Source organism: Falco rusticolus, chromosome 4, assembly GCF_015220075.1.
Source record: "Falco rusticolus isolate bFalRus1 chromosome 4, bFalRus1.pri, whole genome shotgun sequence".
Classification (NCBI taxonomy): Eukaryota; Metazoa; Chordata; class Aves; order Falconiformes; family Falconidae; genus Falco; species Falco rusticolus.
Genome location: NC_051190.1, coordinates 71454610 through 71478868, shown reverse-complemented (window position 1 = coordinate 71478868; position 24259 = coordinate 71454610). Strand labels below are relative to the sequence as shown.

The window sequence follows — 24259 nt, the reverse complement described above, 5'->3', positions numbered from 1 at the left end:
TTCCTTTAAAATAAAAACACAAAAAAACCCCAAACAAACAAAAACAAAACAAAATAACAACCAACCAAACATGAACTCTGAGCTTCTGAGCTTCAACCAATATTCAGATTACTCCATAGCTCGTAAATGTTGGAGTTATGTGTTTCTACGTTGATGTCATCTAGATTTAAAATGATAGCTTGGCCAAACTGTATTAATTTAATGGTATGGTCTTCTGCTTTTGCTTGGAAAAGTCTAAAATGGACAAAATTTATTATTCCACTTGAGTTACACCAACTGTAACTTTGCACTAGCAATGAAAACTGACAAGATCAAACTTCAATGTGAATGGTATGCTATAAACCTAGCTGCAGATTCTTGGTTTAGAATTTGAAGGAAAGACACCTGACTGTATCCAGCTGTGATGGGAGGGATCTTACAAAGCCTTGGTTCAACTGTTGGTGCTTTCTTGCTGTCAGCAAAGGTGGTACATTTATCTGACTTTCATCAGTTAATTTTATGAAAACAAAGCAAAAAACAGCTGTCAGTAGAAAATTATAGTATATTTGGCTATATACTTTAATGGGTCTTGTTGCACTGGTTTTGTGTACATAGCACACGTTCTTACGACACCAGAATTAGAAAGACTAAAAATTAAAAGCCATAGAACTAAAAAGCCCCAAAAGTTCAATGGCCATTTTTGTTCTTCAAGAAATAATTTTTTTTTGCTTTGTGCTTGTAAAACTTTGGTGAGTTCTTTTTATTTTTCAAATGGTGTTCATTGAGGATGTTTTTATCAAAACAGTTTAGCTGTGTAATGTATCTATCTCAACACAGTGATTCAGTTTGATTACATTTGGAAAGGTATTCCTCATCTGAGGTCTTGCAGCTGGGCAAGAGGTATCACTTTCATTATTATGTGTAGTAGAGTCTTTCTTATGCAGCACTAATGTAAAGAAAAGTAGAGTACAGAGGTAGCAGGCACTTAACTCATTAGTATTTGGTCTCAGATGCAGATACAGTATGTCACACTGAGCAAAGATTGTTTCCAGACAAACTAAGCTCCAGGAATAGGTTACTTTACATGGCTAAGGAGAATCCAATTTTATGAAAGAAAAGCTGATGCAGCAAAAAGCAGTATATAGACCCAGGGGAGTTTTCTATGAGGCTCTTTATAACAGGGTAAACATAAGGTACTGCCTGAATGTGAGGGTATGAATTCTTAATGTCCCAGCAGCTCCCTTCCCTGGAAAGTCAAATGATAACGTGGCAGGGAGGTTTCTTGTGCAGGTTGATAAAAGGTATCTTACCAACCAGGACACAATTTTTCTTTCAATTTATCTGCCGTTTCAGAAGTCACAGTCACCACCTGAAGTAAATCTTCATAGCAGAGTGTTGTAGCACTACAGCACATTCCTAGTATAGGAATTCACTCCCTTTAAGAGGCTGTTGATGAGAAACCAAGAGCAGGTCATATCTGATGAGTTAAAGGAATATATTACCAGCAGACCTTCACTCTGAGAAATGGGGTAAGAGTGTGAGTTACACCTGCTGAAGGTAAATGATTTATGTCAACCCTGCAAGGTTCTCTGATCTCTGGTAGGAAAGACTGTAAATGTGCCAATAAATAAAATGAGCAGTCCTTTGTTGAAGTGCAGTGTCAAAATGCACGAGATGGAAGATGTCATCAGCAGGAAACTTAGCACGACAGAAGAATGCACAGCCATTGGACATGTGTTTGGGGCAGCAGCTAATAGCAGCTTATGTGAGCTAGTAGTTGTCTGTTCTAGCTACCTTTAGTAGCATGCTTGATACAAGAGAAGAAATATGCTTTAAATGTTGTTGGAAACAAATTAGAAAGCTCACTCTGTTGTTATACTACCCGAAATTTTGTGAAGCAGGCAGGCTGCATAACAGATAATTAGTTAAATTCAAAAGAGTACTGTGTTAGGTACAGAATCCCTTGACCTATTCTTTTTGCAAAAATCCCTCAGTTAGAAATGTGTAGCTAAACTTAAGCACAAAAGGTCAGAAAAAGTATTAAAATTCTGGCAGAATGTCAGCTGCAGAAAAGGGACCAATTCTAGCCTGGATATCAGAAAGCTTGCTTCATGGGGAAAGACCCAAAGTGTTGAAAATATGCAGCCTTGAGAAAGAAGAGAGGACTTGATTACAGAGTTTCAGTATTTAAAAGACCAGTGCAAGTGCCTCAGGTCAGATTAAGGAGGATGGCAAAGCAAAGGACTTTGAACTGTGATATGCTGAGAACAGACAGTAAAGGGAAGATTCTTCTCTGAGCACAAATGGATCAGTAGCAGTGAAAAATAAATAGAAATATTCAATATATGCAACTGAGTAGTGAGCAGCACTCTCCAAAGGGCTAAATCTGCAACATTGGTATCTGCAGCATTGGTAGTTCCTTTCTTCATCAGCACTAAAAGGAAGGAAAAGTAGGAAGTACTTTGGTAAATCCTGTCAACTTTTATTAGGGTATTGATAGATCAGCTGAGTACTTTTCTGGCACTTTGTTTGAAAAGCATTTGGCTATGCATAAGATTAAAGGGTGTAGATCCAGTGAAGGGTTGCACCAAAGAACTGCATGAATTAGATAAGTCAAATATTACTTTTCCCCTGTGTTATTTCTGTGCAGTCAATTTTGCTAAAAGTGGATACTATCTACTACGAATAAGAAGTGCTGTACATGCATATGCAGATTTTCCCAAGGAGTCCATATGAACAGAGCATGAACATGTTAGGTTTACATAAGAAAATTAGAATTATTGAAAAAGGCCACTTTTTCTCTCCAGTCTCATGGAAATGAAGCACTGATACCACGATGGGCTAGTTTAGACCAAAATATGTCATTTCTCAATGGTAAGTGCCTGTGAGATTCCAGCGTTTTTTTGTTAGAGGACTGGCAAAACTATGCCTGGGATATTCAGGAAGCAAATTTTTCACTGATTAAAATGATTTCATTGAAACTTTCTTGCTTAAATGTGATAGGACTAACTTGTGCATTATGTTTCACATTGCTAACTCGATGGGAACTCATATACGGTCTTAGGAAACAGCCGTATCAGAGTGTGAGTTGTGTGTGCTGTCTCAAGGTAGATGCTTCTTCAAAGGATGTATCCATCAGGTCTAAAGTTGTTTGCTGAGTTTGGCTGATTTGTGTTACGTGGTAATTTTGTCCTCTGCACTGGAAAAAAAAAACGTATCACGGAACAGTTATATTTGGGCTTCTCCCAAGAAGAGCTCCCACTAGCTGATATTGGTACTGGTTCTACAATATATGAGTTTTTCTAGCTTATTAATTTGCAGGTCAAGTGAAAGGGCACAACCCACACATCATACAAGAGGATGAAATGTGCAAACCCAAGCAAATTGCACATTCCTAAATAAAAGGTTAAGTGTAGCTAAAAGCAAATTGCTACTGCAGAAACGTTTTTGGCTGCACCTTTCTACTGTGTTTTGAAAGTGAGAGATGTTGTACTGAAGAGAAAATGTGCAAATAAGTGATGTTTCAGTAGCAGTGGTGCTCCACTGTTTACTGTCCATGTGGACTTCTGGTATCCTGATCTTCATAAAAAGCATCCATGTTTAAAAGCAATTAACGAGGGAGAAAGAAAAGCAAAAGCCAAAGCAATGATAATAGAAGCAAATGTATGAAGCTGTAAAACCCACATACAGACTAGTGCAGTCTGTTGAAAAAATAGGAAGTGAGATGAAATAAGGAAAACAATCTTTAATCATCTTTAATGCTAGAAAGAGAGGTAGCACCATCCCTCTGCCCAAATTAGCCCACCACCTTTAGTGGCTTTTCTGTATTGATTCCTCTAAATATGCTCTCTGCTTGCTCATTTCAATAAATAGAGAGAAAGAAAGAACATATCAGCGGCATTATAGAGCTGTTGTCTAGCTAGCAGCAGTATAAACATGATGGGAAAAAAGTTCTTACAAGATGTCTTTTCTACCTAAAATGTAGATAGGTGATTTAAGGTTTACAGATCTTGAATTAAATATAGTGGGCAAAAGATTATTTTTGTTGTGATTTTTTTAAAGAAGCAATCAATAACTTTTGTGCAATAAAAGCTTCCTTCTCTCTCTGAAGGTGGAGGAATAGATGGAACAGGAGACATGGCAAGAGAGATGGGACACTCTTTCAATTAAGACGCATATTTACTTAAGTAGTAGATGGAATGAAAGAGGCGATTCAGAGCACCTAATTCAGCCTTCTTGGATAGGCGCCTCTTAACCTTTGCAATAGTGTTCCCTCCTCAGAGCAGGCTCCTTCCCCCTCTGCAGTGTGGAAAGGTGCTGTGAGAGCAGCCAGTGCCAAGTGTGCCAGGATTTCCTCTCTTGTGCTTAAGTGAATCTACGATTTCCATCTGCCAGAGGTGTAAACACATTTTTTTTTTTTTTTTCCTTGTGTTTGGAGTGAAGGCCTGGAAGCCGCCTGAGGCAGAAGAGTCCCTAGGCATGGCTGAATTCTTCTTTTCTGCAAGGCTGTTCAACAAAATGGGAAATACTCTTCATGGCTTTTAGCCATTTGTGCTGCAGGAGATATTGACTGCCAAGAGGACTACATGTGAATGTCTCATTAGGGCTGAGGGGCCACCCTGAATCAGTGCTCACAGATTTCCACGCAGACCTTTAAGGTAGTAACTTAAGTGTGTAGAATTTTAAATCTAGTTTCCAGTGCTGTATTCCATATGTGGCTGAATGATAGCTGTAGACTTTTCTTGAGTGCTATGGTAATATTGGGAGGAAATGTAGACAGAGGCATTATCCTTTGTTAGAAAAAATGTATAGGTGGAAAACCAGACTTCCTGTCAAAACCATTAGACGTTTTGTACGCTGTGAGCACTGTAAATACTGACTGAACTCAATAGGTGTTGATGGTCCTTCAAGCCTTTGCAGGCTCAAGCCCTTAAATATTTTTATAATTAGCTAAATGTGAAAAGCCATCTCTGCAACTGGTAGAATATTCAGCCCTTTAGGGCTTTTCATTTGATTGTGTTACCAGCCTTTGCTGAATAACTGAGGCATTGCATTTAGATATAAAATACATGGATTGCTTATAGGCTTCACTGTAAATAATGTGTATTTATTTTATGAAACATGATTTTCATGAGTATATTAAAAACTGCATTAAAATGTAGGTTTGACACATTACATAAATTGAACAGTTGAGTTTACTCCTTTTATGATTCTATCTCGTGAATTCATCAGTCTTACTTTAATAGATATTTTTAATGGAGCTTGGTCCTTCTACTGTTTCTATAGTTTATGTAAGTGACTAAAATTAAAGAGGCATATCTGCGTCTTTTCTATTAAGAAATAGCTCGGCATTCATTTAAGTCAAATTTGTAAGCCATTGGTTTTAACATGGTGGGGTTTAATGAATTTTCAGAAGTTGAAATAAAGTGTGGGTCGGTGATTTCTTAAGACCAATGTGTTTTCTACCATAGAGAAACATATCTAATGAGAGAGAGATTTATGATCCTTTCTAAGTTTTCTGCTTGAGTGTTTTTAAGTATCTTGTTATATTCATTTTTTTTTTTTTTTTACTGGCTTATTTTGTGGCTGTTAAACACTCAAGTTCAGAATTTTCATACCGTGTGATTACTTCCTCATGCCTTGTCACCGAATCAGTGTATTTGCAAATGAGAAGAAAATATGTCTCTAGGGCATGTCTCTTCTACTGTCAGAAGCATTTTTCAGTCATTGTTGAGAAAGGTTTTGGGTTTTTTTTTTCTGTCCCAGACCTGCAGGCATGTGATTTCAGTTCAGGAAGAGGTCATTTGGTATCTCCCTCCTAGAACTGAAGGAAGAGGTAAAGTCTAACTAGCAAGTTTACACTTAGTTTACACTGTAAGAAGTAAAAATTTTTGTTAGATGCAATTTAGACCAAAAATTTTGGAAGTTTGAGAGGGACTAAATTAGCCCACTTAAGAGTTTCAAGTGCAAATTGAAAGCTCAAGAGGTGTTCAGGGTAACATTACTCATACTGACTTGTTTAAGGCTGGAAGTTCATAGAGACTTTGAATGGGCATAGGCCTACACAGCCAAAAAAGGAAAGTTTCGCTCACCCCTGACCCTGCCCGCTACCTTTAGTGCACTGCCCTTGGGATAGCAGAAGTGCTTGTGCTATATAATATTATGAAGTGGAGTAATTAAGCTTTTCTATCACTATTTTTGCTGGCTTAGTTTCCTGTCCCTTGGTAGGAGAGAAGTGAAAGCAGGTCAAGTGGTTGGGGACAGTATGTTAGATGAGGGTGTGGGTTTTGCATCACCTTAGTGTGTTCATTAAACAAGCTAAAAAACTGAGAAGTTGAATTTCAATGGAGAAGTGTGAGTCTAGTCTTGGAGGCCTAAAGTCTGTGATATGAAGATCATTAGCGTCAGATTCGTGACAACCCCTTTCAGGGTTATAAACACATAATGGGCTTTTATTTTGGTGTAAGCCAGTGGTCTGGTGCCAGCCATTCATGCTGTACACAAAGGGAAGGCAGTCCTGTTCTGTGATGGGGATTTCAAGGCAGTTTCCCCAAGGTAGCAAGCGGAAAGCTTTTGCTTCTGATAGCAACCCTCATTTCAGCAATGAAATTACTTCAGAGAAAGCAACCAGCTGTGGTGCTTTAGTGACTGCTATTTGAGTTTGGGCTCTGCCAGAGCAGTCCTGTTTCAGCCTTTCCTTTGGGCAGTTGCAGAAGGAAGAGCAGCAGCAACATGGATCTGTGCACAGTTGCGTTCATACTATGATAATACCTGTACCAAGCTTTCTTGCATTGAGAGCTTTACTGGTCTTAGTTGGCATCTTACATTATTTCCTTGAGCACACAGAGATAGAATAAATTTAAGTCACATTAGTCATACTGGTAGAAATCCTCTGCAGTGATTTTTTTTATTTATTTTTTTTTTTTTTAGGTGTTGCCTATTCTGCATAATGCTGGAGTTTATGTGAATAGTAAAGAGTTGTAGTTAAAGTTTATCTGCAAATAGAGGAAGATGAGCAATAAAGAGAGAATTCAGGGACAGAAATATGAATGTTCTTGAAAATCCTTGTTGAACTTGCCTCTTATGCAGTGTTTCAGATGACAGAAGAGATTTGATGTGACCATTTGGAAACTGCCCTTCCCTAAGCTAGACAGTTTAGTGCAAAAGAGGCAACAAGCACCTGTGTACTTCAGGAGATTATATCCCTCAGCCCTCTAGTCTGCTATTATTGCTGAGTAATTAGATGTGGAGGTGATCATAGTGAGTTTGATTTGGTTGCTTGCTTGGTGTGTTTGTCCTGTTGATTGGACAAATCCCAACCATTATCTTCCCTGCCAAGGAAAAGTACTATTCTATCACACTGCATGCCAGTGTAAATCACACTCAAATTTTCCTTCTGTCACTTTGATTGATGTAGGAAGTTGCATGGCATCCTTATCTTCCTCAGCTCCTTCCTGACTGATACTGTACAAGAAAAGTCAGGATGCATATGATGCTAGGTCTGTTAAGATCAACAAAGTCACTGCGCGGTTCTTGATCATTTATAGTGTTGCCTTCCTCATCAGCAGTCACTGAACTCGGAGAGCTGTACTCTGGCAATGTCAGGAATCACTACAACTTCACTACTCACTGCTGTAGTGATTGACTTATGTCAGCAAAGTACAGATGAAGCTGGGTCTGACCCTTTATCAGGATCCTGTTTTTCTGAAGTGTCTTATATAATGTTTGCATGATTAAAAGGGAACAGAAAGTACCAGGGTGGGAAGGCAATAGCCAAACACAGAGTTGCACAACCCTTTGTCCTAGCTATCGCTTCTTTGCATTTCCAGATGAAGCAAAACTCAGGGAGGGGCCTGTACATAGACTCAGTTACAAAATCTTGGTTACTGCTTGCTATGACTTGCACTACACATACATGTGGTACAATTAGTAGTGAAGGGTACAACTTGGTCCCTCCTTGCTTAAATTTACTAAATGTGTATCTGGTCAGAACAAATTAAGATTGGTTTTATGTATTTGTATGTTTACAGTGAATTTTAAAAAAATTGTAACCATCAAGTATTGGCCTGAAAAGCCAGAGGGAGTATCCAGGGACGTTGTGAAATAACTATGTCCAGACAAGTGGGTTCCTGGGCTAGAGCCTCTTCTGAGGAAAGAGCAGAGTCATGTTATGCACTGCAATTCTTATAAAAGCCCTTATGGCATGACAGGTACAGAGGCACAAACTCTTTGGTCCGTGGTGGGGCAAGGGAAGCTGAGGTTCAGTGTGACTGGCGTTGGAGAGGAGAATCTCTTGGTCCACTGAGTGCTGTGACTTTTGCAAAACAGCCAGGTGTGGAAGATGCCCTGAGTACCTGGTTAACAACAGCCTTCTGCCTAGCGACTCCTTTCCCACGATAGTCATCATGCTCTGAATCCTCTTTAAGCTACTTTCAAGCTTTTCCTCTAAAGTTCTGCCTGATATATCAGGGTTTCTTCTGTGTTTTTTCCCCAGGATATAAGAACGCTATCTGGAGGTCTGGTATCAGAAAATTTGTCTGCAGAATTTTTGTTTCAGTGTATCTCCTCGTAATACCTAGACTCCTCACCACTCTCACAGCTCTGGCTTTTCTGTCAAGATTGTGCCTCTGTGTCCTTTAGGTTGATGGATAAAGCTACCCGTGGCTTCAGTGGGCTCCTCAGCTCATTTGTCTGTATAGCGAGCTGGGCTCTGCCCTGCAGCCATGTCTACTTTTCCCAGTCTTAGTGGCTTCAGTGCATGCGCTGTTTTATCAACCCTATAAGAGCCAAACTGCCTGCCTTCAGAAACTGCCACAACGTGTCCATCCTCTGAAAACAATTAAAATTCAAAATAAGAAGCAAATAAATACACCCTGCAACTGCTATGCACAGAGGCAGAGAGCATATGAAGCAAAATCTGTATAGGTTTTTTAAGCTCTCACAGCAAGCATTGTTTAGAAGGAGGCAAATGAACACCAACTTTACAAATCACTTAAGCATTGAACTCCTGTTTAACGTTGTAACCAAAGGCAAAAATTGTGGGTTTAGTTTTCCCTGAAGAAGTTTGTTACATATGCTCAGACAACTCTGCTTCCTGTTCTATTCCCATCACATTCAAGCACAAAATAAGAACATTTCTAGGTGCTTCTGTCTACATTTCTGTTTGATTCTTGCATATTAGTTTCCCATGCTAATGAAATGATTGCAGTCTTATCAGACCAAAAACATCCAAGAGTTGCTGAATGCTCTGCAATGACCTTGAAGGGGAGAGGTCTCTGGCTTTTAAAATCGGTAGCCCAGATGTTGCTGGAGATCATGGTGTCATGCAGTGGTGAGGACTGAACATTGTAACTGAGTCCCCAAACCAAAGAGGATGAACACCCAGTTGTGGGAGCAGATTTTCAAAGAATAGTAGTAGTGATGTTCAGCTTTGAAAGTTTTCTTTGTTGTCTAACTGCCCCAAACTGTATACTCAGGATGGACGTTTGAAATCTTTTCCTGCTGCCTTGTTCTTAATTTCTTGACAAAGATCATCAAACCCTGTGGTAGAAAAAGGCATTATTAAGAAATAATGGTATATGCACCTTACCAAATGAGATCATGTACTCTGAACAAGAGAACATATTCCTCAGAAGGAGTATGAGTTACCATGCTGATGGCAACCTGTAAAAGTAGCAGCTTGTGGAGTATAGAATTCGGACAAGAGTAGAGGTAATGATGAGTTCCCTAATAAAGCCATGGCGCAGCCATGACAGCAGCCAGAAGGATGCCAAGCCATATGTCTATGCACTTTCAAGGGAAGTAAACGGAACCTTCATTTTTTTTTGTACAAGCTGAATGAAGTAAAAAAAAAAAAAATCATAGGTTCTCCATTTTTCCTCTGCTGCCATTCATGAACTCAAACAATGAAAACAACTGTCAGTGCAGGTGGTAGCTGAAAGCAATTTTGTTCCTGCATCTGCCTGTGCATGCCTCTTGATTTTAATCTTTCAGGAACTTAATTTCTTTAAAAAAATAACAGAATGTGAACAAGACTATGTTTTGCCTTCTGAGATTTCGTGTGAGACAAGATTTTCTTCTTGCATCTTGATGGTTTAATCTGTGCTTTCCGTTTTGTTATTTATTCAAAAGGAAGCAAGTAAAATGCTCATGGAAAAAAAAAACATCACTACTCTTCTACAGCTGTCATCTAGCAGGACAAAAGAAGTGATTGTCCCCCTATACTAAGCACTGGTGAGGCTGCATCTCAAATACTGTGTTCAGTTTTGGGTCCTTCACTTCAAGAGGGATGTAGAGGTGCTGGAGCGTGTCCAGAGAAGGGCAACGAAGCTGCTGAAGGGTCTGGAGCACAGGTCTTATGAGGAGTGGCTGAGGAAAGTGGGGTTATTTAGTCTGGAGGAGACTCAGGAGGGGATATTATTGCTTGCTACAACCACCTGAAAGGAGATTGTAGGCACATGAGAGTAGGTCTTTTCTCCCAGATAACTAACAACAGAACAAGAGGAGTTGGCCTCAAGTTGTACTGGGGAGGTTTAGATTGGATATTAGGAAAAAATTCTTCACTGAAAGGGCGGTCAAGCATTAGAACAGGCTGCCCAGGGAGGTGGTTTGATCACCATCCCTGGAAGTGTTTAAAAAATGCGTAAATGCGGTACTTAGGGACATGGTTTAGTGGTGGATTTGGCAGTCCTGGGTTAACAGTTGGACTTGGTCTCAAAGGTCTTTTCCAACCTAAATGATTCTATGATCTGATGGGAAGAGCAGCCTATTGAGTCTTATACACCATACAGACATTTTCCACCACAGCATGATGAAACAACCTTATCCTCATTACAGCTAGTGTCTGTCTAAGGCTTCATATGCTGAGAGTAGTTTCTAGTTTTCCTGACATGGCTTTTGTCTTTTGTATGGGTGATGATTCACGGGGCTACAGTTATGCATCACCAGCTCCTAATGTTGAAATGAATGAATATGTTTTCTTTAGGCAGAACCTAAATGGCTTTCCCATGGCAAAGACCATCCAGCCACATGTGATGATTACTTTTTAGTCTAAACATAATTATGTTGTAACCTGCATTTTGGTTTAGGAGGCAGGGACCACTGTTTAGGTACCGTGTAATTACATGGTACTTACTACAGATATCCTACTGCTGCTTGTAAGTTACCATATGATTAAACAACCAACATACATCATCAGAGTGAACTGTGTGTTGCATGATATGTGTCTTCCACAAAGTAGAACAATATTGTAACTTTAAGGTCTCGGACCTTTTAAAATTATTTGGCCTAGTTTAATCTAAAGGCATTTGCAGTTTACTTCTTATGACTCTTCTCCAATAGTCGTATTTAAGCTCATCAGGTGATTGTCGAAAGACTTAAACAAAACATTTGAAATCCGAGTCAGTCATTCAGAGTTTCAGATCAGGTAGTATTGCATACTGAATTTACGAAAGGTAACCATTCCAGTCACTTGGAAATGTCTGAAAGACATGAACTACACGTGTTTTCATATGTATTTTACTGAAGCATAGAAACACAAACCCAGTTTCATGCTTGAGTTAGTACATGCTTCCTTGTGCTTCAAGGTGTTGGGTAGAATTTACTCATTAAAGGCATCTGCCTAGCATGGCTAATGCTAGTGTACAGTGAAGTGTCCAGACAACCCTTAACAGCATGTGCATCCCACTGGTGACTCTGTACTTCAACCTGTTAAAAATGTATGAACAAAAAGAGCCATGAGACTTGGCAGAATTGTATTTACTAAATGGGTTTCCAGTGATTGCAGGCAAATCAGCTTCCAGCTGTTGGCTTTCTATACTGATGACAAGTGTACTCTGGACAGCACAGCTACATGCCACCAATTGCCCAGCCATGGGCTGTTTGGACACTCTGGCTGTATGAAACAGATGGGTTATTACAGGTCTGAGCTATTCAGAGGGAAGGGTTGATTCCCTTGTGTTTCTAAACCTCTGCAGGTACTACTCCAACACAGGCTTATCCCTGCCAGCGTTCTTTTTCTTAAAGGGGCCACACATTTTGAAAACATGATTTGAATTTGAACCAAAGATTTTTCCTTTTTTTTTTTTTCTTTTTATGACCATAAATCATGTAACCTTTCCTTTTAGAGCCCTTATTCACACACGCAAACACTATTTTTAAAGATGCATCTAAACTGCTGTTGCTTTTGCTGCAATCTTTGTGTTCAAAATTGAGGCTAGTATCATTCCCAGGGCAGAAATTTCTCATCAGCTGGTTCCGACTGGTATTGAATTTTTATTCTTTTTTGTATTCATTCTTTTTGGTTGGATTATTAAAACTTTAAGCTTGGAACCTGGTACAGCACAGATCCTGTTCTAACAGGAAAATATGGGAAAGCATTTGCTCTGATTAAAAGAATTCATCTGAAGAGAGAGTATAATTACCCCGATTGACATTACAGATTTTCCTAAGGCCTTTATGGGACCTTTGATAAGGTACTTTCTTAGAAAGAAAATCTCATCTTTCTAGATCTGAGTGAAAATCTTGTTGTATTAACTGACACTGAGAAAGACATTTTTCTTTTCCCATCCCCATCGTGTATTACTGAGTTGTGTATGAATTTCCATATTTCTCATGAAGGTGTTCAGTATTGAAATTCTGTAAAAACTTAAACGTCATAAAGAAACACTTCATCCAGGCAATATTTGCCGTTATTGAAGGGAAATCAGTCCATTTCCCCACCTGTTTGCAGAAGTTTTGTGTGCTTTGAAGTGCAGATGAATACAGCACTTTCATGTAATGTAATTTGCTTTAATGTGAATTAATGCAGCAAAAGAGAGGATACACAAGGGGATTATTGGTGATACCAGACCTAATGTGACTTAATTCCCAAATTGTAAACACTGAGACAAATATATTCTCATTTTTCCTCACTTAGAATGTCTACCTGTTCCCTGTTTTGTTCTGCTTGCGTTGCTCTAAGCCAGATGTTTTCATAGGTTCACTTCACAACTGAAGAGAATAGCCTAAAGTGATAGTGAGGTGATGAGTGGAGAAAGGAGGCAAAGAAATGATGAGCCCAGAATTGGTAGTTTCAGCTTCAGGATACAGTGTGTCTGTTGCAATTCTGGTTGAGTATTGGTTTCCATACTCACCAGGAGCACAAGCACACTCCACCCCGCCCTGTCCACGCAAACTTTGTCTAGTGCAGTAAGAGTTAGACCAGCAAACTGATCTTGGTCAAAAATGTTTTGTTTGATTTGGGTTGGGTTTTATTTATTTTTGACCCAGGATAGAGATTTCCTTAGTATTACTCCCCAGTAGTTCACAAAGCGGGGAAATAAACTGTCCAGTGAGGTCTGATGAGTGGTGTGTCCAGCTCTGGTCATCAGGGTGAAGTCATGGAAAGAGGCAGAGTCATCTGCTTTTTCCCTTACAATGGCTGCATTAGAGGGGTCCTCTCAGGGGGGATGCAGAGTTGAACTAGTGACCAGAGTAATATGCTTATGTACGCCCAAACTTTGAGAAACATGTGTGAATAAGAAGCTCTTTCTGAATAGACGCACATGACCTTGCTGCCCTGAAGCCCAAGTTGCACATGAACATCTACCAGCTTCTGTCTTGTTTTGAGCTGTATGTTCACTGCTGACTGCTTCTGCTTGTGGCAAACCCATACTGAACTCTGTATCCAGCACAAACATGGTGGGCAAACAAGGAACTGGAGACCATATAGCTCTGGCAGGATGTTGGCAGTAGAAGAATACAGCGCTAGATTCCCTTCTGAAAATTCCTTCTAGCATAAAAAAATTCTTATTGCATGGTATTTTAGTGTTAGTTTTTATGTATAGACGTGAAACATGGTTTAAGGGCTGCTCTGAAACTTCTCTAATGATTCATGGTCTTCCCTGACATGCTGTAAGATCTTGTTTTACATGGATAGAAATATGTGACTATTACATACATAGAATTAGCTTCAGTAGTTTAGGAAAGATTAATAGAAGTAATATAATATAGCATTATATAATGGGTGTGGAATTAATCTAATACCTAATAATATCAAAGTTATATTTGAAATAACACTGATTTACTACAGTAGAAACCAGACATTCTGCAAAGTTTCTTTCTGTTATGCATAATTTTAAAGCAGGCTTTTTAAAATTTAAAAAATAATCCTTTCCTTTTCTGCAACATTTTTATTGCCAACTTCTATAAAAAGAATGACAACTCAGTGTGATGGCATTATTATTCTTTTCCTTAATTATTTTTTTTTTAACTTTGGGGAATAATGATTTCATCATAATCTGAAAGTCTTTCGTTTTTCATGAAATTCAAGTGATAAGTATGATTCACATTTCATGTGATTTATCCAGTTAAGAATTAGCTTTAAAAGTTAGAAGGAAGAGGAGAATAAGCAGGGCAAGCAGAAAAGCTTATGACGGTTAATTTTATTAGACTCTGTGGCAGTATAGGAAAAAAGAGGCATAGCAGCAAAAGAAAATAAAATCTGTATTGCTATTACAACAGTTTGATGCAAAGATGAACCCTTTTTTATTTAATGTTTTCAAAAATTAAAAGACTAATTTGCTTAGTTCCATCCAAACATTTAATTCATGACAAGAGCTGTTCAGACACAGTGATATCTTACCCAGCCAGTAGAAGACACACTTATATCAGAAACAGACTTGCAAAATTAGACTTTCCCCCAGCAGCTCTATTCAAGCCTCATCCCAGGGTTTAGCAGCAACAAGGTTACTGCAGTGACACAGCTGCTAAAATATTCAGCCCAAGGGAGGTAATTCTCCCACCAATCTCTTCTCTCTGGTTCCTGCCAGTCTAGGAACCATGCTGGTCTTTGTTTGGCCAGAGCTGAGAGGCATGTGGGAGCTATCACATGGTGGTATTTCACCAAGTAGATACTGTATTTCATGCCTGTGTCCAAGAATTTTCCCTGGGGAAGTATGCATCTGATCGGACAGGAACTGATGCAAGTCATTAGACTCTAAATAACCTTTGGGTTTGTTTCTCCTGAACTTGAGGGCATTCACAATTTAAAGCCATTTAAAGTACGGGAACAGATACTTCAGTTACAATTAAAGTTGCAGGTTGTTTGCAGTCCATCACGGTATCCTTACTTAAAAGTTCTTGTCTTGCTCGTATACTCTTCCGTGTGATAGCTAACAGCCTCCTGACAAGGCATGTCTTGTGGCATGTCAGAAGAAAAACCTCTACTAGAACAGTTTCATGATACATAATCCCCTAAATCCCGTTGCTGAATTGAATAGGATATTCATCAGAATGGGTTACATTCCATCAGATCATACACTTTTCACAACAGCCATGAGTAAGTAGGGAAGCTACAGCAAGATGGGAAACTTCCTGCCATTTAGTCACTGACATACATTGCACGTTCTCAGTTTTTCCAGATAATGCTTTCAGTATTAACAAAGAAGCAGGAAAAATAATGGTGAAAAACGAATCTTCTGGCTTTTAGATACCTACATAAGTAACACAGGAGTACAGCCAAGAGTATGAGGATTCTGGTTAGCTTCTCTTTTTTTCTCTCATGCAGACACACAAGAAGTCCTTGTAAGGTTATGCAATTAAGAAACAGTGTTATACTTATGCCTTGTGGGGTTTAGCTTTCAGATAGCCCACTTTTTAGGCCGAAAGAAGAAATGGACTGGTGCATTCAATCTAATCAAGCAAAAGAAAAGCCAAAAAATATGTATAATCTATCTCTAATTCATATTCCCCAGAAGGCTGAAAAAAAAAAAAATTACAGAGTGAGAGATTGGTTCATTTTTATACTGATCTTGAAAGCCCATTAAGGTATTTAACTTTCATGGATTGTCTGAGGGATCTGGAGTTGCTGTTATCCTTTTGTTTAATTATGCTGTAATCTTCATGCAATTACAGTAATGATAACATTCTTCCACAGACATAACAATAAATTAGCCATCTGGGGATAAATGACGTTACTTAATACTTACTTCAGTGAAGTATCAAAGAAATATTGATATGGCTATATAGGACAGGATGTGAAAGTAAATGGCATTATCTGTTTCTAGAATTCAGCATTCTGATATATTTTAGAAGCTTAATAACATAACATATTCTTGAATGTGCTTCAGCATGAAATAGTTGGTGGAGAAATATCAGGAAAAGCACAGGGAAAACACATTTTAGCATAGTTGAAAAATATAAAGTGCAGAGTTTTGTGGGCTATGCTTTATCCAACTATACAAATATTTGTCAGCTTCACCAAATAAATATGTGAGCAACACTATTCCTAATATGTTTTATTTCCCCCATGACACATCTTGCCATTATTTTGATCTAATGTAAAAGTGTCTTTTGAGTCCTTATGTAGTTTAATTCCAGAAAGGAGAATAGATTAATCACGTTTTTACAGTTACTGCTGAAGAGAAAAAAAGAATGTAAGATGAAAATAAGTGGTATGTCAGAAACAGCGAGATGGAGAACAAGAAACATCCTGAAAATAAATGCAACTCAAAATTTTTAAGCTGCTCTCAAGCGCTAATTAAAATAATTTAAAAAGAATACCATCCTACTGGGCTTTCAACCAAAGAGAAAACTTGGAGCTCTGAGCTTTGCCAAATGAGGTATCAGATACAATCATAAGTTGATGAAAAATATTTTGAAAATATACTTTGAAATGGAAAAAACATACGGAAACTTTACAGACAGGGAGAGAATTTTACCAGTTGATAAAGCTCAAATACCTTTTTATTGGTTAGGGAGCTGGTCTGCCTATTCTCAATGCATTTCTACGACGCTGGTTATAATTGTACTAAGGTAAATTAAATAAAGGAGTGGAATTGAACTGATGTAATAACTATTTCAAGAACATGTTTATAGTGTCAGTCCAAACAAATGTCTTGTAACCTAATGAGAAGGTGCATCTGAAGCAGTAATGTTTTGTTACCCCAGAGAAGAGTAGCTGCAACAAAAAGGCTGAATCTTTCTCTACCACTTAGAACAATTAGATTTATTAAAAAGAGAGAGAGCAGGAAGAGTTGTTAATGTGTGTGGAATACACTTCTATAGGAGGCGTCTAGTTTCTGTAGCCTCATTTACATGTGGCACAAAACATAATTTATTCTCTTGTTTGAACAGAGCAAAGTTGTTTTGTGTGCTGCAATTGAAATGAACTTTCTCGAATGGCTAATGAGTAAAATGATGTCAGGATGTTATTAGCTGCTAATTTTTAATAAAGCTTTCTTTACAAAAATCTTTTAGAAGTGAATGACTGCATGAGAACCAATTGCTTAAAAGGTGGTGTTTTCCAGTGGTTGAACAATATGGAATTATCTGACACTCTGAAAACACAAATACATGTCTTCTAGAGTTATGCTCGTGTTCTCTATCTTATATTGACTCCAGCTGATGGTTAGATGTGCCTAAGTAACAACACTCCTAAAATTTTCTGGCCTTCCTGCTGAGGAAATTTGGTTTGCTTGTGCTTAAGGAAGGCAAGGCAATAGTTTTCCCAGGTGATAGCAGTGTTCTCTAGCATCTTGCTACGGAAAAAGTGCATTAAAGAATTATCTGTTCACATAGTGAAAGATTTTATTGGTTTGATGTTTGGTTTGGGGGTTTACTTATGTAGGTACGTATTAGCATGTGACTGGCAAATAGAAGAGATCCTAGATGGGATTTCTGTGGGCTGGGCTCACTAATATGTCTGGGCCAATGTATTGCAGTGATCTGAGCAAGGGAGCACATGAGACCTAGCGCACCCAGCCTGCGGCGGCTCTGAGGGCAGAGGCTGCAGTTCTCTTCCTGCCTTTGCTATACTCCAGTAAACTTTACAGAGAGTGCAGATATGTTTCTCTAACTCCTACTTCACTACCTCAGTCTGGGCTTCCTAGCTACAAAGAGCAACAAAAATACACTCTTGTGTTCCCTATTTAGTTCATTTGCAGCTTTCTATTTACAAACAGAAATATCGAGAAATTGCTGAAATGGTCTTTAAGGTTCATCTCATGAAGATGTGCTGAGATTTTGATGGTTAGAATTAAATACAATAGTATTTGGCTCAGAATGTGCCAAGTCTAAGAACCATTTTAAATTTTGAAATTACTGCTAGAACCTCAGTCTACAGGATATTTATATAAACTGTCATGTCTTGCTTCTCAGTCCCTATCTCTGGTCTATTTTTCCTACTGTTCTGTTAACTAGTAATTTAACAAGAGGAATGAATGCATCTTTTTGCATCACCAATGTCAGTGAATTGGAGAACTCAGAAGAAGAGTTTTTGATCCACTTTCCAAATCTTTTCTTTGGCAAGACAGTATCTCTGGCAACTGGAGACATCAAGATAGCATATGAATAAATTTTAGGGTTTGAGGTTTCTTTACCCCCCATTAAGTTGCAAGCAGCTTATGTTTGTCTTGGTTGATGATGGCCAACTCTGCTTGACAGAACCCAGGTATTAAACACTTCTTTAGCCCCACAGCTGGTTATGGGCCATTTTTTAAACAAGTCCAAGGTAGAGTCTCTTATTGTTTCTCTCCTACTGTGTTCTTCATTAGGGTTAGGGAAGTAGATCCTCAGATGAGATAGATAACATCCCATTTTATGTTAGTCTTTCAACAATACATAATTGCTAGGTTGGGGGTGAAGTTGTGAAAATTGTGGTAAATCTTATGTACAGTACTGTACTTGTGCTGATTCTGGTTTCTAACAAAAATGGGCAGTGCACTGGGTCTGAGATGGTAAGGACAGTAGAAGCACTGCTATGTGTTGGGTTAGCTTTGAGGTCATATGAGATACCACAAAATGCCCCCAGGCAGATCCTCTCAGATGCTTTGATTATGCTGACACCAAAAAAGAAGCAGTCAAAGAGTCAGGAAGCTCCTGCCAGTTCCTCTACTGTTTTCTCTCTCGGCTGCACAAAGTGTTTTCAGTGTTCTGGAGGAAAATGAGCAGCAGAAGTCATGTACTCTCACCCTGCTTAAGTGAGAAAATGAAGAGGGAGAAATGAAAGGATGATTCTGCTATGCCACAAGACATTTCAGGGTGTGCGTGAGAGTGTGTTGTTACATCTCTGCAAAGCTTGTTGCATACATGAATATACAAGCTGAAATCAAGGCTTTCCCTTGGGTGACCTGGGTTGGAGCCTATCCTCTTAGGAAAACCACTTTCCTCTGGTTCCATTTTTCAGAAGCTGCTCTGCTATTTCCCCTCTAGTTTATATGCTGCAAAGGCACTTGAGTAAACCCACACTGAACTGTGCGCTCAAATGGCAGCTCTGCCTTTGCCCAGTGACAATCTCTCTCATGCAAAACCTTTCATTGTTCAGCTGCTCCTGGCAGGCAGTTCCTTTTCAGCTAAATAACTGCAGCTTGTTGTATTACTAAGGGTTTTAACATATGGTTTTACTTAACATTAGCTGCCTGATAAGAAAATGAACAATTTTTCCCCCCCCAAGTCTTATTTCTTTCTACATTTAGTATTTTCTATGAGATGGTTAGATTTGTTTGTTGTTTTGAGCTCCAGGTTCTTGTAGGGCTCCGTTGGTTTGGAGTTTTTTCAATGCATGCTTTTTCTTTTGGTCTTAAATTCCAAGTATCATCTTTTCACTTCTCTGATCTGGAATTAAGTAAGCTATCTCAAGAAAAATGTATGTCATGCATATTTTGCTTCCCTGAGTCAACACCTTCAGGCACATTGTATAGCAGAAAAAGCCTTCTCTGGGGACTCCCTGACACGCTTCAGATAATGTTAACCAATGTGGAAGGGGAGCAGTTAAGTTACCTTTAAAACACATGAGGCTTTTAGATCATAAAAATAATATTGATGTCTGTACCTGAAACAGGAATGCTGCTGTACAAAAGGTACGTGAGCCGACTCGTACCATGGTGGCAAAAACACCTGATAACTAGACTTGATTCATGGAGCTTTGATGGAACTTACCCACCATTCAATCAAGCGTTCAAATTCTTCAGAACAAGTGGATATGTGCTTTCATATTTAAGATTTTTTTTATATGTATACACATATATGTGTGTATATATACATGGTTTATATATGGTTTTCTCCTCTGTGTGAGTGTGCATTTGTACACTATGAGGGCTAAGAGTATACCCTCCTTGATTTATAAGTGGCTTTAACATTAGATCATCCTTAGTTTTAGTTAACTTTATATATACACATAAAACTTACAAAATGCTGAGCACTCTTTCCTGTATGTCTTATTTCCAGTATTTAGGAGCATATTGTGCTTCCAGGTATAGTAAAGAAGAGCTCTACCAACCCCTCCCACAAAGGAGAGATTAAGTGGTTCAGGAAATTGCAGGTCTGAAAAATTCTTCCTTGACTAAAAGAATCAACCATGAGCATTTACCACTGTCAGAAAATTAGGTCACAGATAGTATAAGCCAATTTTCTGCAGAATTCCATTCAGAAATAAGTTAATTTTACATTTGCTGCTTTTTTTAAGTTGTAGTGGAAATGATAAAATGCCCATGCTCAACGGTGGCTTCAGCTTTTGAATCTCTGGGATGATTTGAAATGACTTTGTGTTTCTTTTCAAGTTGTTCCAAAGCATGACTGGAGTTCTCATTAGAATGATCTTCATGCAAGGCCTGCCTGCTTCCCAGCTATCATCCACCTCCTGCTTTCCATTTTTGTCTAAAGTAAAGCTGCATCCGGCAAACACTTGGAAATACGCTCTGTGGATACTAATTACCTGGGCTGGTTTACTCAGTTATGTGTTCCAGCACAATTAAGTCCTTTCTTCTCCTATTGTATCTGCCTCATTATTAGTTATAATGGTGACATTTATACTGTAAATGGGATGAAAGCATGAAAGGGAAACTGTGTAAGGATAGGACCGTTGTGCAAAGGATGAATAAGTACTGAAGTATTAAGGCTAATTGTAATATATGAACATGGATTCAAAGGTTTTGCTTGTATTATCTTAAAGATATTTTTGAGGAATGTTTTCAAGTTTACAGACCTACCCAAGATTGTTTTAAAATATGTGTGCAAGTGACCACAGGGATAATAATCAGCACAAATATTCTAAGAAATTAAACATATTTAAAATGTGTAAATAAGCAAAAGAGAATACTTTTGAAGACGATATTTTAGAAGCAGACAGCAATAAATAAGAAATAATGAAAATGCATTTCAGGGACTATGCTTTGGCAGAATTGTTTGCTATCCTAAAATGATGACTAATAGAGTAGAATTACAGCCACCGTTGCATATTCTGAAAGTTCAGGTTTATACATGACTTGTAAATTTGTGTGGGCACATTTTTTTTAATTGGTGTTTCTCTCTCCCTATCAATTAGCAAAGGTATTTCGATATTAACTGAAAGAATCTCTCTCCCTCAGAAAAACAAGACAGTTGTAGTTTAGTCCTAGGAATTAATTTAGTAGTTGGAGATGTCCAGATATTAAAATACTGTATCATTTGAATACATAGGTGTGTTTTAAATGAAGCAAAAGCAGCTAGGTTTCTAGCTCACCCTTTTGTCAATGCCAAGTGTTTCCAACTGAATCTTTTGTTGTATTTTCTCCACACCTGGCTGAGGTCTCTTATCACCTCCACTTGAGTTGACTTGATTGTACTTGGTCTTAATTGCTCTTAGCCATGCAAGAAAACATTTCCAAAGAACCACCTTTTTTGTTTGTTTGTTTATAGCATCTTATGACTTGTAGAACTAGTTCCATGAACAGTTAGCAAGTATTTACCAACATGTTTCAGGAGTGGACAGGAGTAGAAGTATGACTAAAATGCTTCAGAAACTTGTTATTTTTTCTTGCTTTCGGAGATTTCCTATATCATATCAAACAAGCCTTTTAACAAACCTTTCTCAGCTCACAGTGGTTAGGGTGGAGATACTGTTGTTAAGAAAGTGTGGTTGCACACTAATAGTTTTTTTAGTATTGTATATTAACTGGAGTTGGCTGGAAAATGGTGTTTCTACCTTAAGGGTAATTCCAGTTCAACTTTGTCTTCCGTTCTAGAATTTCACAGTTGTGTTTTAGGGATAGACTTATAAGCTTCTTCATCATGTGTTGTATTGCGGTGATGTTAAGTGTGAAAAGAAATGACCTTGTGGGCTTGACAGTAAAAGTGGTTGTGGAGGAAGAAAGCCTCTCAATATGACTGAAGGAAAAGAAAACACAAACAAGCATCAATACTGTTGCAGTGGATACTATCATATGCCAGTAAGGAACTGAAACTCTGTGAGACATCTTCCAAATAGTATTTTTTCTGTTAGAAAATTTTCAGCCAGCTCTAATATTCTTGTTATTGGCGTGTTTGCTGTTGGAATATACTTCATTAAATCAACGAAAGGAGAAAAAGCAAACACTTCAGCATAAGACACCATCTGGTAAACACTTTAAGAGGAAAGGTAATATGCATGCCTCAGTTTTGAAGATCTACCTATAGTTCAAATCAGCTTTGTCATTTTTGACCAGCAAGGCAAAGGCTAAAATAAAAATTAAAAGATTCGCTCGGGGGCGATGGGAGTTTTTAAGTTGATCTTCAGGTTGGGGCATCTAAAGAACTTAGTCCCGTTATCAGTTGAAGTGGAGTTGGCAAACCTAAAAAATAAAGGTTTATTTGTAGGCCATTTATTCTTTAAAATTATAGGGCTTCCTGCTATTAAAATACACAAAGTATTGCTTCGAAGAAAACTGCAACATTACTGTATTCACTGTAGATGTCTGTTCTTCCTTGAAGGAAGAACTCCAGTTCCAAACCAGTAAGAGGTTTTGGGTGAGCATTTCTGATGGAAGAAGCCCACTATTGATCTGAGGAGTATTGTGGATTTATGCCTGAATAGGATAAACTAGTGAGACCTGACACTGCAGAGAATGTAGCAGAAATGCTGCGTGGCTTATAATTATGAAAAAATCCTATCTGCTCCACTCTGCATCTAACTTTTTTTTTTTTTTTTTGAAAAAGATTGTCACCTCTTCTTGTCTGAAAGTCTCTTACTCTGTGTCTCTGAAAATATGAAAAAGGATTAGTCTAATTTTTGGAGAGGTAACAACTTGCAAAAGCAAAGCATATTGCTGGGTTTTGGGAGGAATAGAAAACACTATAGAATATGCATGGTGGTAAATGGCTTATTTTGGTAATGCCACATAGCTGCGTTTTGTCCGTAAGTGGAGTTATTCTTCCTTGAGTTTGGTCTGGTTTTATTTCTGTATAAAAACTTGCTGCTTGAACTAATTGTTCCATTGTTTATCTTGGATTTTGTTATTCTGGCAGCCATCATGGACTTTTTCCTGAAATTTTAGCTTTTACTTAATTTATTATAAAATTTGTGGTGGGATTAATTTCTCTCATATGACCCTATAATGCTCTGGCAATGCCTAGTTCAACCTGCCATTCTATTAAATCTTTTCAGAAGTTACTAAAATGGACTCTTTTTTTTATTTTTTTATTTTATTGTAGGTTTCATATATACTGGAGAAGTTGTCCATCGAATGCTAACAGCTACACAATATATTGCACCCTTAATGGCAAATTTTGACCCCAGTGTGTCAAGAAATTCAACAGTCAGATACTTTGATAATGGTATGTAGTAGTCCTTCATAAATTAACGTGTCTGTGTCCCTTCACTCTTCATATTTTCCTATTTTTTAAGGAAGAATGAAGATTTTTTTAAAAACCTTTTTTGTTATCTTTTTTAACTCACAGGCTGTATAAAGCATGTGGCTAGATATCCATAAACGGTTCTTAACTTAGTACACAGTTAAGGAGTCATGAATGCTTTTTCCTAATTGGACAGATATATTCTGGATGTTGAAGTACATAAACTAATAATGTATTTTATCGCTTTTAAAAGGAAAAATCTGCCTTGTATAAAAGTGCAAGTTCCTGTTACTTCAAAATACATACAGTAAATACCAACCACCCACTAGCTAAATTGAAAATAGTGTTTGTGGGATGCAATAGCAGGAATACACAGAAGCAGGGCAGGTATAAGGTTAATAGACCTGTCGATGACTAAGTGTGCATGGAGTCCCACGATTGGAATCAAATACATTCATCTACACCATGAATTCTCAACAGTTCCTTTTATAAAAGACTGAAAGGGTAAAAGGCAAACTGTAGTGTTATACTTGAAGCTCTCAGAGATATTTCAAAGGCCTTGAATGTGTGGATATTTGTCTCATGAAGTCAGCTGTAATCAGTATTTTGAAAATGTAACCTATGTGATTAAAAGGCATCTGGTGCCTTACCTAGGGCCTTTAGTGATCAAATACAATGGCAGTGACTATCTGTTCTGAGTTTAAAACTTAGAGTT

The 24259-nt window shown here is 38.1% G+C and overlaps 1 protein-coding gene across 1 annotated transcript in view; it reads left to right on the top strand.

The window, feature by feature from the left end:
- PLXDC2 (plexin domain containing 2) overlaps positions 1–24259 on the top strand; it is a 271594-nt gene that overhangs the window by 174391 nt on the left and 72944 nt on the right. The window contains exon 5 of the mRNA XM_037385483.1: positions 23404–23526. Within this exon, the coding sequence (XP_037241380.1) occupies positions 23404–23526 (123 nt within the window). The remainder of the gene's footprint in view (positions 1–23403; positions 23527–24259) is intronic.